This window comes from Physeter macrocephalus, unplaced genomic scaffold (genome assembly GCF_002837175.3).
Source record: "Physeter macrocephalus isolate SW-GA unplaced genomic scaffold, ASM283717v5 random_773, whole genome shotgun sequence".
In the NCBI taxonomy this organism is placed as follows: Eukaryota; Metazoa; Chordata; class Mammalia; order Artiodactyla; family Physeteridae; genus Physeter; species Physeter macrocephalus.
In genome coordinates this window covers 8,285-20,450 of record NW_021146059.1, presented here as the reverse complement: position 1 = coordinate 20,450, position 12,166 = coordinate 8,285, and the positions used below count along the sequence as shown (strand labels likewise).

At 58.4% G+C, this 12,166-nt stretch overlaps 2 protein-coding genes across 6 annotated transcripts in view; one reads left to right on the top strand and one right to left on the bottom strand.

Annotated features, from left to right (window-relative positions):
- Nucleotides 1–579: 579 nt before the first annotated feature.
- NR1D1 (nuclear receptor subfamily 1 group D member 1) lies at nucleotides 580–8,289 on the top strand. Of its 2 annotated transcripts, XM_007112522.4 has the most exons (8): nucleotides 580–1,249; nucleotides 3,968–4,306; nucleotides 4,612–4,700; nucleotides 4,798–4,942; nucleotides 5,288–5,931; nucleotides 6,223–6,408; nucleotides 6,918–7,128; nucleotides 7,802–8,289. In XM_007112522.4, the coding sequence occupies exons 1-8, from the start codon at nucleotides 1,219–1,221 to the stop codon at nucleotides 7,999–8,001; spliced, it is 1,845 nt and encodes a 614-aa protein (XP_007112584.1). In that variant the 5' UTR covers nucleotides 580–1,218; the 3' UTR covers nucleotides 8,002–8,289. The 2 variants fall into 2 exon arrangements, with proteins under 2 accessions (XP_007112584.1, XP_028342085.1); XM_028486284.2 differs by lacking the exons at nucleotides 580–1,249; nucleotides 4,612–4,700 and having other exon boundaries at nucleotides 4,078–4,306; nucleotides 7,802–8,132.
- The window catches only part of THRA (thyroid hormone receptor alpha), a 14,897-nt gene continuing 6,267 nt past the window's right edge, over nucleotides 3,537–12,166 (bottom strand). Inside the window, exons 7-8 of one of the 4 annotated variants that reach the window (XM_055083304.1) lie at nucleotides 11,826–12,010; nucleotides 3,537–3,911 (exon numbers count right to left, since the gene is read on the bottom strand). In XM_055083304.1, the coding sequence (XP_054939279.1) occupies nucleotides 3,843–3,911; nucleotides 11,826–12,010 (254 nt within the window). In that variant the 3' untranslated portion in view covers nucleotides 3,537–3,842. Of the gene's footprint in view, nucleotides 3,912–8,344; nucleotides 8,433–11,476; nucleotides 12,011–12,166 lie in introns of those variants that run through there. The other 3 variants (XM_055083305.1, XM_055083303.1, XM_028486286.2) reach the window with 3 other exon arrangements.

Genomic DNA, 12,166 nt, shown 5'->3' with positions numbered 1-12,166 from the left:
CCTTCAGTGGGTGGGGTGGTGTCATACACGCAAACAGGGAGTCCCCAGGGACATCCTCACCACGCCCCGCCCCCCCATGGCAACTCCTTTCCCTAGGGGAGTAGAATGGAACAGGGGCCACATTTCCTTTCCATCTCAGGACTTGGCTCTGCAGCAGAAGTTCAGCTTAAGCTCCTGACCGAGGGGATATTCCTACTTGTCATCTCTCTCGTGTCACCAGTAACCTCAAGGCGAAGTCAGTCCTGCAATCACGTGAAGCCCTCACGTTTGCAAGGTTTGCAGAAAGGGGCTGTTAGCTTTGATCTCCCAGGGAGCGGCCAAGCTTGCCAGCCCCTCCGCAGGAATTCACATGCCTCTGCCATACAGGCTTTCCAAACACGCCACCCTGACTCTCAGCGCACTCCACCCCACAAGACTCTCAGCTCCTCCCCAGTTCCAGCAAGAGCTTTTGCGAGGCAGAAACGGGGAAATATACGCAGTCCGCCCACTTTGTCAATGGACTACATATCCCGACAGCCTTGGCTTTACGCAGGCGCACGGAACTCAACGTGCCTGCTGCTGGAAAAGTGTGTCACTGGGGCACGAGGCGCTCCCTGGGATCACATGGTACCTGCTCCAGTGCCGCGTGCGGCCCGGGAACCCTGGGTTGCTGGCGCCTGCGCAGAGCCCTCTGTCCCAGAGAAAAAGGCTGGGGCAAAAGGCCGTTGAGATTGGCAGAGTGAAATACTGCTGCCGAGGGAACGTAGCAGGGCACACGTCTCGCTTCTTTGCGCCTGGGTGCCCCGTTTCTCCCATCACGTACTTACTTCCTGACTGCAACCTCTCTCCCTCTGGGACTTTTGCACCGGGAGCTCCAGATTCGCTACCCTGCAGCGCTGCGGAGCCTTCAGGCAGTGGCACCCCGGGCACTGCAGAGACCCGACCCTCCTTGCTACCTTCTAGCCAGAACTACTGCAGGCTGATTCCCTCCGCCCCCTTCCCCCACACTCTCTTGCTTTTCCCATGCAAAGCAGACCTCCGTTGCCTCAGCGTCCTACCCTTCTGCAGGGCTGCAGCCGGCCACCCCAAGACCTTGCTGCAGGGTGCCTAGGATCCTTATCGTGAGCCGCGGAGTCCACTCCCCGTCCTCGGTCAGTTCCCAGGGGGCGACAGCGGCAATTGTAATCTCCAGTTTGTGTCAAGGTCCAGTTTGAATGACCGCTGTCAGCTGGTGAAGACATGACGACCCTGGACTCCAACAACAACACAGGTACTAAGATTCCTTTGCTACCATCATTCTTTCTCTGTCACTGTCTCCTCTCCTCCATCTACGCCTTTGTAAGGAACTTTGTAGGGGACTGGAGACTCCCTCGGCCTGGGGATTTGCTAGCGTGATGGGGGCCATAGGCTGGGATTTCCAGAGCGGGTTGTTCGGCCTGGGAATGCGCCCGGAGGCGCCCCACCATCACCCCTCAGAGCCCCTCTCTTTAGCCTGAAGGACTCGGATCGCGGGGAAGGAGGAAATGGAGAGCGGGTACGTGTGGTGAGATGAACAGTTTACAGGAACTGGGAGTTTTGGAGCAGTGCCCCGAAACGCCCCCATCTGTCCACCCCCTGCAGCTGTGGCATGCCTGGACTTCTCGGAAGGAGGACCCCCTCCTTCCAATCTTCCTCTTCCCTTAGTTCCTGCAGGCTCGAGGGAACTCGAGAAGCAGTGGGGCGATCTGGGTTCCAGGCAGAAGGGGCTGCGGGAATGGGTCGGATCTCACTGGTGAATCCTCAGTAGGGAGCGGCACTTGAGGAGCCCCGCGAGTGGTGCTCTGCCCCAGGAAGGACACCCAGAGCGCCCCGGCAGCCCGGAGCGCTCACATGGCTGCGGAGCCGTGCCCACGTGCTGCGTTTGTTTTCATTCTGCAGAAGCCGTGGCCGCCACCCCATTGGTGGTTGCCTCCCGGCCCCGTTACATAATGAGCTCCGCCCCACGTTGCCCCGGCAACGCGTGTACCCTTCTCTCCTCCCCTTAGTAGTCCTGACCCAGCTGGCGCGAGGGGCCCAGCCCTAGACTGGGACCCCGGACGCCGAGGAAGGGCGGGACGGGGGGCGGGGCTGCTGCTCCAGATGGACGGGAAGCGGAGAGGGCGGAACCTCGGGTTCTGGGGTTCCTCGTTGGGGAGCCACGTGCAAGAGGCACACGTGGAGCCGGGACGTGAGGCCGGCTGAGGGCCCGGCTCCCGCCCCGCCCCGCCGAGATCTGGGTGAAGCTGGGCTGACTCACCACCCCCGCCTGCCTCCTTTTCCTGTCCGCTTGCCCGGCCCCCTCCTCCTTCCCCATAACCGATGCAGAGTAAGACAGAGCCATCCCTGACCTCTCGTGGCCTCATGTTTACACTCCACAAGGGGACCTCACATCTAGTCACCCTTCCCCTCACTCTCTTTGCACCTACCTCACCGTACTGCCTTTAGACTCAGCTTCTCCACATTACAAATTCTTTCTATTCCCCAAGCATCTCGTTTCTTAGTCCTGCAAACACTGTCTTACGCCTACTCCCACCAAACAAGAAGCACTTTGTCTCCTAAGGGCTTCCCACAAAACAACTACATCCCAGAAACATAGCTGAAAGGATATTAAGTCTCTTTCATTTTTTTTTTTTTTTTTTTTATTTCACAGAAAGGAAAACTGGGACCCAGAGAGGGGAGTTGATTTCCTCTGGGTCACAAATCAAGTTGGTGGTGATAGATCCAGATCTAAAACTAGACTCTTTTGAGTGTGCCCCACACTTCCAGGTGGAAGTCTCTTCGGATGAGTCTTATTTCCCTTTGGGGGATGGCTGAACTGGGTCAGGTTCATTTACCACCAAATAAATATCCCATTCCCCCACCTCAGCCCTGAAACTGTAGGAGCTGATCTATTGTGCAATTATTTTACAGGGAACTCGGTTCACCCTGACCAACCTTGAGCTATTTTAGGGTTGCTCTGCCCAGCTTAGTGTGTGTCAGTGGGTGAGCAAGACAAGTGCCTCTGTAGACACAGTGGCATGCCCTGTGTTGGCTCACACGTGTCCTGGGATCCTCCCTCCTCCCACCCCATCCATGGCAGGCCATGCGAGGTACTTGGCAAAGGTGTGGCAGGCAGGTCACCTTCTTCTCCTGCTAATGCAATGGGAACACAGCCACCTGGATGGCAATATAACTAGAGGGCCAAAGTCCCTGAATGGCCAGAGAGCCAAGGTCATTGTCACCAGGCAGAGAGATCTAGAAGGGGGAATTCCAAAGCCTTAGGCTGGACAGTTTGTCCTTCACTTCCAACTCCTGCAACTCATACTGTTAAGCCCTTCCTGGATTCAGGGATAGAGTCCACTCTGACTCTTGATCTTGGAGGCCAGGGGAACAGTACCTTTGGAGAATACATCTTCCAGTTTTGAGGGAATGTGATTGTTTTACTCTCGTAAGACCCCCACTCTCCTCACCGTTGGCTAGCTGCCCCTCCATGGTCTCATCCCTGGAATAGTCTTGGTATTAAAATCAGCAGCTGGTTGTTTTTTTTTTTTTTTTTTTTTTAAAGCTTGGCATTATGAATGGTTTTCAGCTGCTCATCCCATCCCGAGGTCAGCTGCTGACAATTAAGTCATTAGCTGCGGTTGATATTCTAAAGGAAGGCATCCAGGGCGGGGGTGGGGGGTTGGTACATATGTGAGATACTCACAGAGCATCACAGAGGTCATGCCTCTAGAGAGGTACCTCACACTCCAGGCAGAAGCTGAATGTACCTGCCAAGAGTTGCGGTGGTTGGTTGTTGGCCATGTCTGGTATGTGTTGGGGAGTTGCTTATCGTGGCTCTTCTGGGGACTCCAAGATGAGGTGTTTCACATGGTTAACTTCTGAGTATCCAACAGTGTTTTGGGAGGCAGGTGAGGGATAGGCAGAGTGGTGACCTAGGACCAAAGATATATGGCGGTTGACACGCCTTTCCCTTGGGTTCTCCTGCCAGGTGGCGTCATCACCTACATCGGCTCCAGCGGCTCCTCCCCAAACCGCACCAGCCCCGAGTCCCTCTACAGTGACAGCTCGAATGGCAGCTTCCAGTCCCTGACCCAAGGCTGTCCCACCTACTTCCCACCATCACCCACTGGCTCCCTCACCCAGGACCCAGCCCGCTCCTTTGGGAGCACTCCACCCAGCTTGGGTGACGATGGTTCCCCTTCTTCTTCATCTTCCTCGTTGTCGTCATCCTCCTCCTTCTATAACGGGAGCCCCCCCAGGGGTCTACAAGTGGCCCTGGAAGACAGCAACCGAGTGTCCCCCAGCAAGAGCACCAGCAACATCACCAGTGAGTAAATTTCCAGCCGATTTTGGGGGAAGGGAAGGTGTCCAGGCTGAGGTGGGGAGTTGACATTCATGTGACACAGTTATTCCCAGGACCTACGCTGGCCTCAGGGATTTCTCCTAGAGTTGCACCAGCTGCTGTCAGCCCTGTCTGCTCATTAGAGTGCCCCCTAGATACTGAAGCTCCTTCTCAGTTTCCCCCCCACCCCGCCCCCCCGCCCAATCTCCAGCTCAGAAAACCTCCAGCTCTCTGGCCACTCTGGCCACAGAAACCTGCCCTGTTCACCCACTGCCCCTCTCTTCCCGCAGAGCTGAATGGCATGGTGCTACTGTGTAAGGTGTGTGGGGACGTGGCCTCGGGCTTCCACTATGGCGTGCATGCCTGTGAGGGCTGCAAGGTGAGGCAGGGTGGGGGTAAGGGCAGGTGACCCTCTCCCACAGGACACATAGGCCTGGCCTAGACGGAGATGCTCACTAGCTGCCCCTGCTCCACAGGGCTTTTTCCGTCGGAGCATCCAGCAGAACATCCAGTACAAAAGGTGTCTGAAAAATGAGAACTGCTCCATCGTCCGCATCAATCGTAACCGCTGCCAGCAGTGTCGCTTCAAGAAGTGTCTCTCCGTGGGCATGTCTCGAGATGGTGAGGCAGCACCGTGCCCACGAGCTTCCCCTCCCCCTCCCCCTTTCTTCCACTCGGAAGTTTCTGAATTAATCCCTCCCTTAAAAAGGCCCAATACTAGGCATCTCATTTGCATAGGGGATGCCCACATTTCATCGGGTCTCAGGTAAACACACACATCTTTCCCATTAGTCCCTCTGGTCACCTCTTATGTAATTCCTACTTGGAAAACCTCCTCGATGGGTGTGGCCTTGTGGGTTTTATGTGGAACCCCAAGCCCTAAGGGGCTTGCCCTTTCAGGAGGAAGGAAGAGAAGCATGTGAGTGTGTATTAGAACTTCCTGACACTGCTCTCATCCTGTCACAGCTGTGCGTTTTGGGCGCATCCCCAAACGAGAGAAGCAGCGGATGCTGGCTGAGATGCAGAGTGCCATGAACCTGGCCAACAACCAGCTAAGCAGCCAGTGCCCGCTGGAGACCCCGCCCACCCAGCACCCCACCCCAAGCCCCATGGGCCCCTCACCACCCCCAGCCCCTGCCCCCTCACCCTTGGTGGGCTTCTCCCAGTTCCCACAACAGCTGACGCCTCCCCGATCCCCAAGTCCTGAACCCACAGTGGAGGATGTAATATCCCAGGTAGCCCGGGCCCACCGAGAGATCTTCACCTATGCCCATGACAAGCTGGGCACCTCACCTGGCAACTTAAATGCCAACCATGCCTCGGGCAACCCTCCAGCCACCACCCCACATCACTGGGAAAGCCAGGGCTGCCCGCCTGCCCCCAATGACAACAACATCATGGCCGCCCAGCGTCATAATGAGGCCCTGAACAGTTTACGCCAGGCTCCCTCCTCTTACCCTCCCACCTGGCCCCCTGGCCCTGCCCATCACAGCTGCCACCAGCCAAACAGCAATGGGCACCATCTGTGCCCCACCCACGTGTACCCAGCCCCAGAAGGCGAAGCACCTGCCAACGGTCTGCGGCAGGGCAACTCCAAGAACGTTCTGCTGGTGAGGGCACTGGGGGTGAGGTGGGCAGGGGACTGGGGAGACTGGATTTAGCATAGGGCCACTGGGTGTGCCTGAAGGCTAGGTGCAGGGAGGATGCTCAGCCCTGCAGGAAGGGCTCTGCCTGGGAATCCCTGATCTCCACCTGGCACCTGATTGCTACTTTACCTGAAAGACCCATCCTCCAAGGCCACAACTCTAACCCAAGCAGAATCTGGGGCCCAGCACTGCTGGGGAAGCCTATCTGAGGCAGCCTGAGTGATACTCTCCTCCCCAAATTCTTTCCTCTTCCAGGCATGTCCCATGAACATGTACCCGCACGGACGCAGTGGGCGAACTGTGCAGGAGATCTGGGAGGATTTCTCCATGAGCTTCACGCCCGCTGTGAGGGAGGTGGTAGAGTTTGCCAAGCACATCCCTGGCTTCCGTGACCTTTCTCAGCACGACCAGGTCACCCTGCTTAAGGCTGGCACCTTTGAGGTGAGTGACCCTTTGTGCTCCCTGCTCTTGACCTTGGGAAGGATCCAGCAGAAAGGACGTCTGGGGAGGGGAGGGGCTCTGAAACCTTACTCTTGACGGATGAAGGAAGGGGCAGAATCCCTCCCAGCCCTGCCTATGGATGGCTGGGACTTCTGTCATCTCGGCTGGGGTCTAATTACATCCTATTACCCTAAAATAACACTTTAGGGTACAGCACTATTCCCGTTCTAGGCATGAGCAAATTCACTTTGGTGAAGTGCCTTGCCCAGGGTCACAGGGAGTGACAAGGTTGAGACTCAGATTCAGGCTGGATTCCAAAGCCAGTGGGATGTTCTCCATCCTAACACCTGGCACCCCCCCCCCGCCCCCCACCTCACTGCTCACTCAGAAACTAGCCCCAGTCTTGACTGAGAAATCTAAGGCAGCACCAGTAACCCTTTCACAAAACTTTAGGGGCAACTTGGCAGTTGCTCCTCCCGCTCCACCCAGGATGACTGTCCCCGCTTTAGGTGCTGATGGTACGCTTTGCGTCGCTGTTCAACGTGAAGGACCAGACGGTGATGTTTCTGAGCCGCACCACCTACAGCCTGCAGGAGCTCGGCGCCATGGGCATGGGAGACCTGCTCAATGCCATGTTCGATTTCAGCGAGAAGCTCAACTCCCTGGCCCTTACCGAGGAGGAGCTGGGCCTCTTCACCGCGGTGGTGCTCGTCTCTGCAGGTAGGTCAGGCTCTCGCCTGAGCCTGACCCCGGGAGGAGGCGGACGCAGTTCGATTCAACACACCTTTTATGGAGTACCTACTCTAGGCCAGGCCCTGCACCCGGGCACTGGGGATACAGACATGATTCAGACACAGTCTAGCTCAGGAGACAGACTCATGCCCGACTAATTATAAAACAGTGAGATAAGTGTCACAGTAGAAGCATGAACCAAGGGCTTTGGAAGCACACACAACTATTTCTGCCTGGGGAGCTGGGGAAAGAGGTGACACTTGAGTGGGGCCTCAAAGGACAAGTGATACTGCCAGGCAGAGAGAGGGGGAAGGGCATCCCAGGCAGAGGGAACTACAGAACAAAAAGCAAGGGAGCCTGGGCGCGTTTGGCCTGTTCAGGGAAGGAGAGCGGCCTGCTGGGGTGGGAGGGGGCCAGCCCTGCTGAGCCTGGGCTCCCAGATCGCAGGCACCTCCTGCTCTTGGGTCAGAGGCCTAGGAAAGGGAGTCATGTTCCCCCTCCTCCTCCTTCCCCATCAGCCCTCTGAGGGGCTTCGGGGAGAGGCTGCATGGCCGCCGCCGCCGCCGCCGCCGCCGCCGCCGCCGCGTCCTCGCAGGCCTCCGGGTCCTCCTCGTCAGAGGAGCTCAGGGAGCCTGCCTCACTGCCGTCGTCTTCCCCACAGACCGCTCGGGCATGGAGAATTCCGCTTCGGTGGAGCAGCTCCAGGAGACGCTGCTGCGGGCTCTTCGGGCTCTGGTGCTGAAGAACCGGCCCTCGGAGACTTCCCGCTTCACCAAGCTGCTGCTCAAGCTGCCGGACCTGCGGACCCTGAACAACATGCATTCCGAGAAGCTGCTGTCCTTCCGGGTGGACGCCCAGTGACCCGCCCGGCCGGCCTTCTGCCGCTGCCCCCTTGTACAGAATCGAACTCTGCACTTCTCTCTCCTTTACGAGACGAAAAGGAAAAGCAAACCAGAATCTTATTTATATTGTTATAAAATATTCCAAGATGAGCCTCTGGCCCCCCGAGCCTTCTTGTAAATACCTGCCTCCCTCCCCCATCACTGAACCTCCCCGGCCTCCCCTATTTAAACCACTCTCTCCCCCCTCTTACTCTCTAGCCCCCCGATTTGTTCTATTCCTGTCTCAAATCCAGTAGTTCACAGCTGAGCTGGCTTCTGTGGTGTGTGCTCGTTCTGGGGGGCGGGGCGGAAACGTGGCCAAGGCTGGGGGCACACCTCTCCACCTGGTCAGTGTGTGGGGTGGGTCCTCTGGCCAGCAGATGGGAGGATACAGGGAAACAGCACACAAGTCTAAGGGGGGGGTGCCCAAGGGGATTATTTTCATCATATATTTATTACATAAATATATAGTAAAATAGACGAGCAACAATTACCATAAAAATATCTTTCTTTAAAATCCTGACCCAGAACACAACGGGGTGAAAAATCGCACATAACAGACATACTGATTGTCAACGTGGGGCAGGAGTAGGAGCCCCCCAAGTCACCCCTACTGGCCCCACCCCTCCCTGGGGAAGGGACCTACCTCCTTCCCTGTTTCTGGCCACAGCCCCCCTCCCCCCACCCCAGCACCAGCTTCTCATACATTCAGTAGCGCCTGCAAGGAAGTGTCCCCCTCCTCCCACCCAGGAGTTCCCAGGGCAGGAATTACTGTCCCCCTTATGGACGGTGTCTGTGTCACACGCCCTGCCCTCTCCCAGCCCTGCAGACCCGCCACCAGGGGAAGGGGTAGGGGCTCCTCCACCCCCACCCTCCCCAAGTCTGAGCAGGGAGGAGGCTGGATGAGGTATGTGTGTTATGAGTGATGGGAGGGGGAATACTGAGATGGAGAGGCGGGTGGTGGGGGCGGGGTAGTGGTCATGGCTCTGGCACCCCCTTGTCCTGGCCTGGCACCCTCCTCCTAGTCCCAGCATCCCCTCCTCCCACCAACACTGCACCTGCTGCCCCACTCTGCCTGCCCTAGTGCCCCGGGCCAATACTGGGGGAGGCATGCTAAGCACCCACATCAAGGCCATCCCCCTCATTAGCACCAATGGCCCCCAGGAGAGGGCCCTGTCCCTCACTTCCAAAGCAGGGACTGGGACAGCTGCCTCTCTAGAGCAGGTGCGTGGCGCTCCTGAGTCCCCCTGGCTCCTCCCCCACCACGTGTACTTGCTCACACATTCACACAGAGAAACGCACACATACACCCCACATCACTGAGAGTGGGGGGAGGGGTCGGGGGTTACGGGGAGGAGTGGGGGATCACAGCTCATATGATTGGGGAGGGGGAGGGGGAGTGGGAGGGGGGATTCCCAAGTGCCTGTAAGGGGCCAAGCCTCTTGAAGGCCTTTTCTCCACCATGGGCATGGCTGAGAATGGGAACGGAGGGGTGGACGTGGGGATGGAGGGATGGAGAGACGGCAGACAGGTCAGGAATTCCACTGGGCCCCCAGGGGGTGGGAGGAGGGTACAAGAGGGCTTATCCATGGGACTGGAGTAATACAGGAATCAGTACCCCAGGAGAGAGAGAGGGTAGAGACGGACAAGGACAGCACGGGCAGCCCACGAGCCCAAGGGGGGCGGGGCAGGCACATGCACAGGTGATAGCAGATGCTCTTCTAGGCCCTCCAGCCCTGTCGGAACACCTGAACAGTGGGGGAAGGACATGCCCTGATGGGCAGCATAGCATTGCCTTCCCGTGTGTGTGTGTGTGTGTGTGTGTGTATGTGTGTGTGTGCGTGTGTGTGTGAGTGAAGGGGGCTGTGGCAGGCTGAGGGTCAGGGTGGGGTGGCAGGTTCCCCACTGCTTAAGACATTTTTGCCCCAATAGTGCAAAGCGCAGGAAGCCCTGGCACCCCTCCCCCCGCCCCCTGCCCCATTCCCCATGGCTTCCGGGGGCATCTGTGTCCACCCATCCATCCCTGCCGACATGCAGCCCTGAGCCCAGGGCCCTCTGGTCTGCTCCGTCCCTCCCCCACCCTCCCCTCCCTCCACCCTCAGAGGGCTACCTCCTCCCTCCCTCTCTCCCCTGCGGAGTGGGCGATAGCCAAAGGGAGGAGGAGGAGGGCAGCTCACCCAAGTGCAGACCAACAGAGCACTCCTCACCAGGAGGGTGGGAGGTGGCTCAAGCCAAAGTCCCTGAATTAGAGAAAAGAAGAGGGGAAAGGGGTTCCAGGGGCACAGGGGCGGCTGGCCTAAAGAGCTTCAAAGAAAAAAGGAGGAGCACCAACCACCCCCTCCCCCGGGGCTTCGACTAAGTGCCATTTATCTAAGCACCCCCATTCCGGTGCCTGCCTGCCCAGAGTCTGGGATAGTGCATCGAGTGGGAGTGGAAAGGAGGAGGGCAGGGGTTAGAGAGAGCCCAGCAGACAGATGGAAACAGGGGCCTAAGGGGGTGGAGGCTCTGGGAGAAGCTCACGCACACCCCCCCACCCCCCAGGGCAGCAGCATCTGGATCGTAGCTAATACTGCAGGATGTGAGGAGGGCGGGACCTTGAGCCACAGTTTTTCCTGTGTGGGTGCCACGATGCGGAAGGAGCTGGGGGGGGGGGCACAGGGAGAGGCCCCTGGGGCTGGGCACTTGAAAGGGGAGCTGTGCGGGCAGCAGGGCAGGCTGGTGAGGGGCCAGTTGGCATCCAGCGTGAGAGGTAGATGGAACTCAGCGGGCACGAGTGGCAGAGAACAGAGGGAGTACTGGCGCGGGGGTGCCAAAGGGGCACAGAGGGAGGGGCAAGGCAAGGGGGGGTGGCCAGGACCCTGTTGTATTAACTCACAGCTCTGATCGGCAGCCCTACCCCTGGGGACCTGGTGTGGGGGGCAGTTCTCTCTGCTTTGGGGGGAGGAGGGGCAGCTCTCAAAGTGCTTGGGGGTGGGGGGTGGGGTCCTCCCCTCTGGCCAGCCTCAGTTAATAACTTAATATCATCTCTCTATCAATCGCTCGCTCTCTCTTTTTTCTCTTTTTTTCCTCTGTCTAGTACTTCTTCATTTATCTTCTCTCCGTGCCTGGTTTCCAAAGTGCAGTTAGAATGACTGTAATTTTTAACCTCCAGGGGAGGGGCCGAGCCAAGCCTTTCTTTGCACCCAGGCATCTGGGGAAGCAGAGAGGCCCTTAGCCTGGAGGGGGAACCTAGGCCAAGAGACTGGGCGGGGGGCTCTCTCTTGCATGTGTGTAGGGGGTGAGTTGAGGGCATCTTCCCCCATCCCACATTCCTCCATCCCCTACGGTCAAGATGGCTTGTCCCCTCTTAGCTCTCCCTCCCTTCTCCTACCTTCTCGGAGGACGGGGTCCTGGGAACTGCAGGACACGGTCCCCCCCCCGCCCCCTGAGCCCCCCCCCCCCCCACCGCCTCCCACACTGTCCTTTTCATAGCAAGTTCATTTGTTTGCCCTGCCCCAGGGCTGGAGGTTCTGAGGAGGGACGGGGCAATGCGGGGGGAGGGGGTGTGTGGGGAGCTGAATCTATCCAAGGACGAGAGGGAGGAGAGAAGAGGTGTGGGGGGTCTCCCTCAGCCCCCAGCTCTGCCCCTTCTCTCCAGGCTCCTCCCCACCAGCTCCGCACACCCTCTGGCCGCCTGAGGCTTTAGACTTCCTGATCCTCAAAGACCTCGAGGAAGAGTGGGGGGAAGAGTTCGGTGGGGCACTCGACTTTCATGTGGAGGAAGCGGCTGGCGTGGCAGGCCCCGATCATGCGGAGGTCAGTCACCTTCATCAGCAGCTTGGGCCAGAAGTGCGGAATGTTGTGTTTGCGGTGGTTGACGTAATGCTCGAACGCCAGCAGGTACGCCTCCTGACTCTTCTCGATCTTGTCCACACACAGCAGGCCCGAGCGGTCTGCGGGGAAGGAGGGCCAGGCGGGTGAGTGGGCGGAGGGGGGCAGAGGCGGAGAGGCTGGGGGAGAGGGAAGAAAAACACGTTCTGGGCAAGTGGAGGGGCAACCGCAGGGCAGAGGGAGGGGACCAGGGGGTGGAGGGGCAGGTAAGGAGGACAGAGGGCAAGAGGTAGGCCTGGAAAGAGAGGAGACCTGGAGACAGGGCAGGGCTAGTG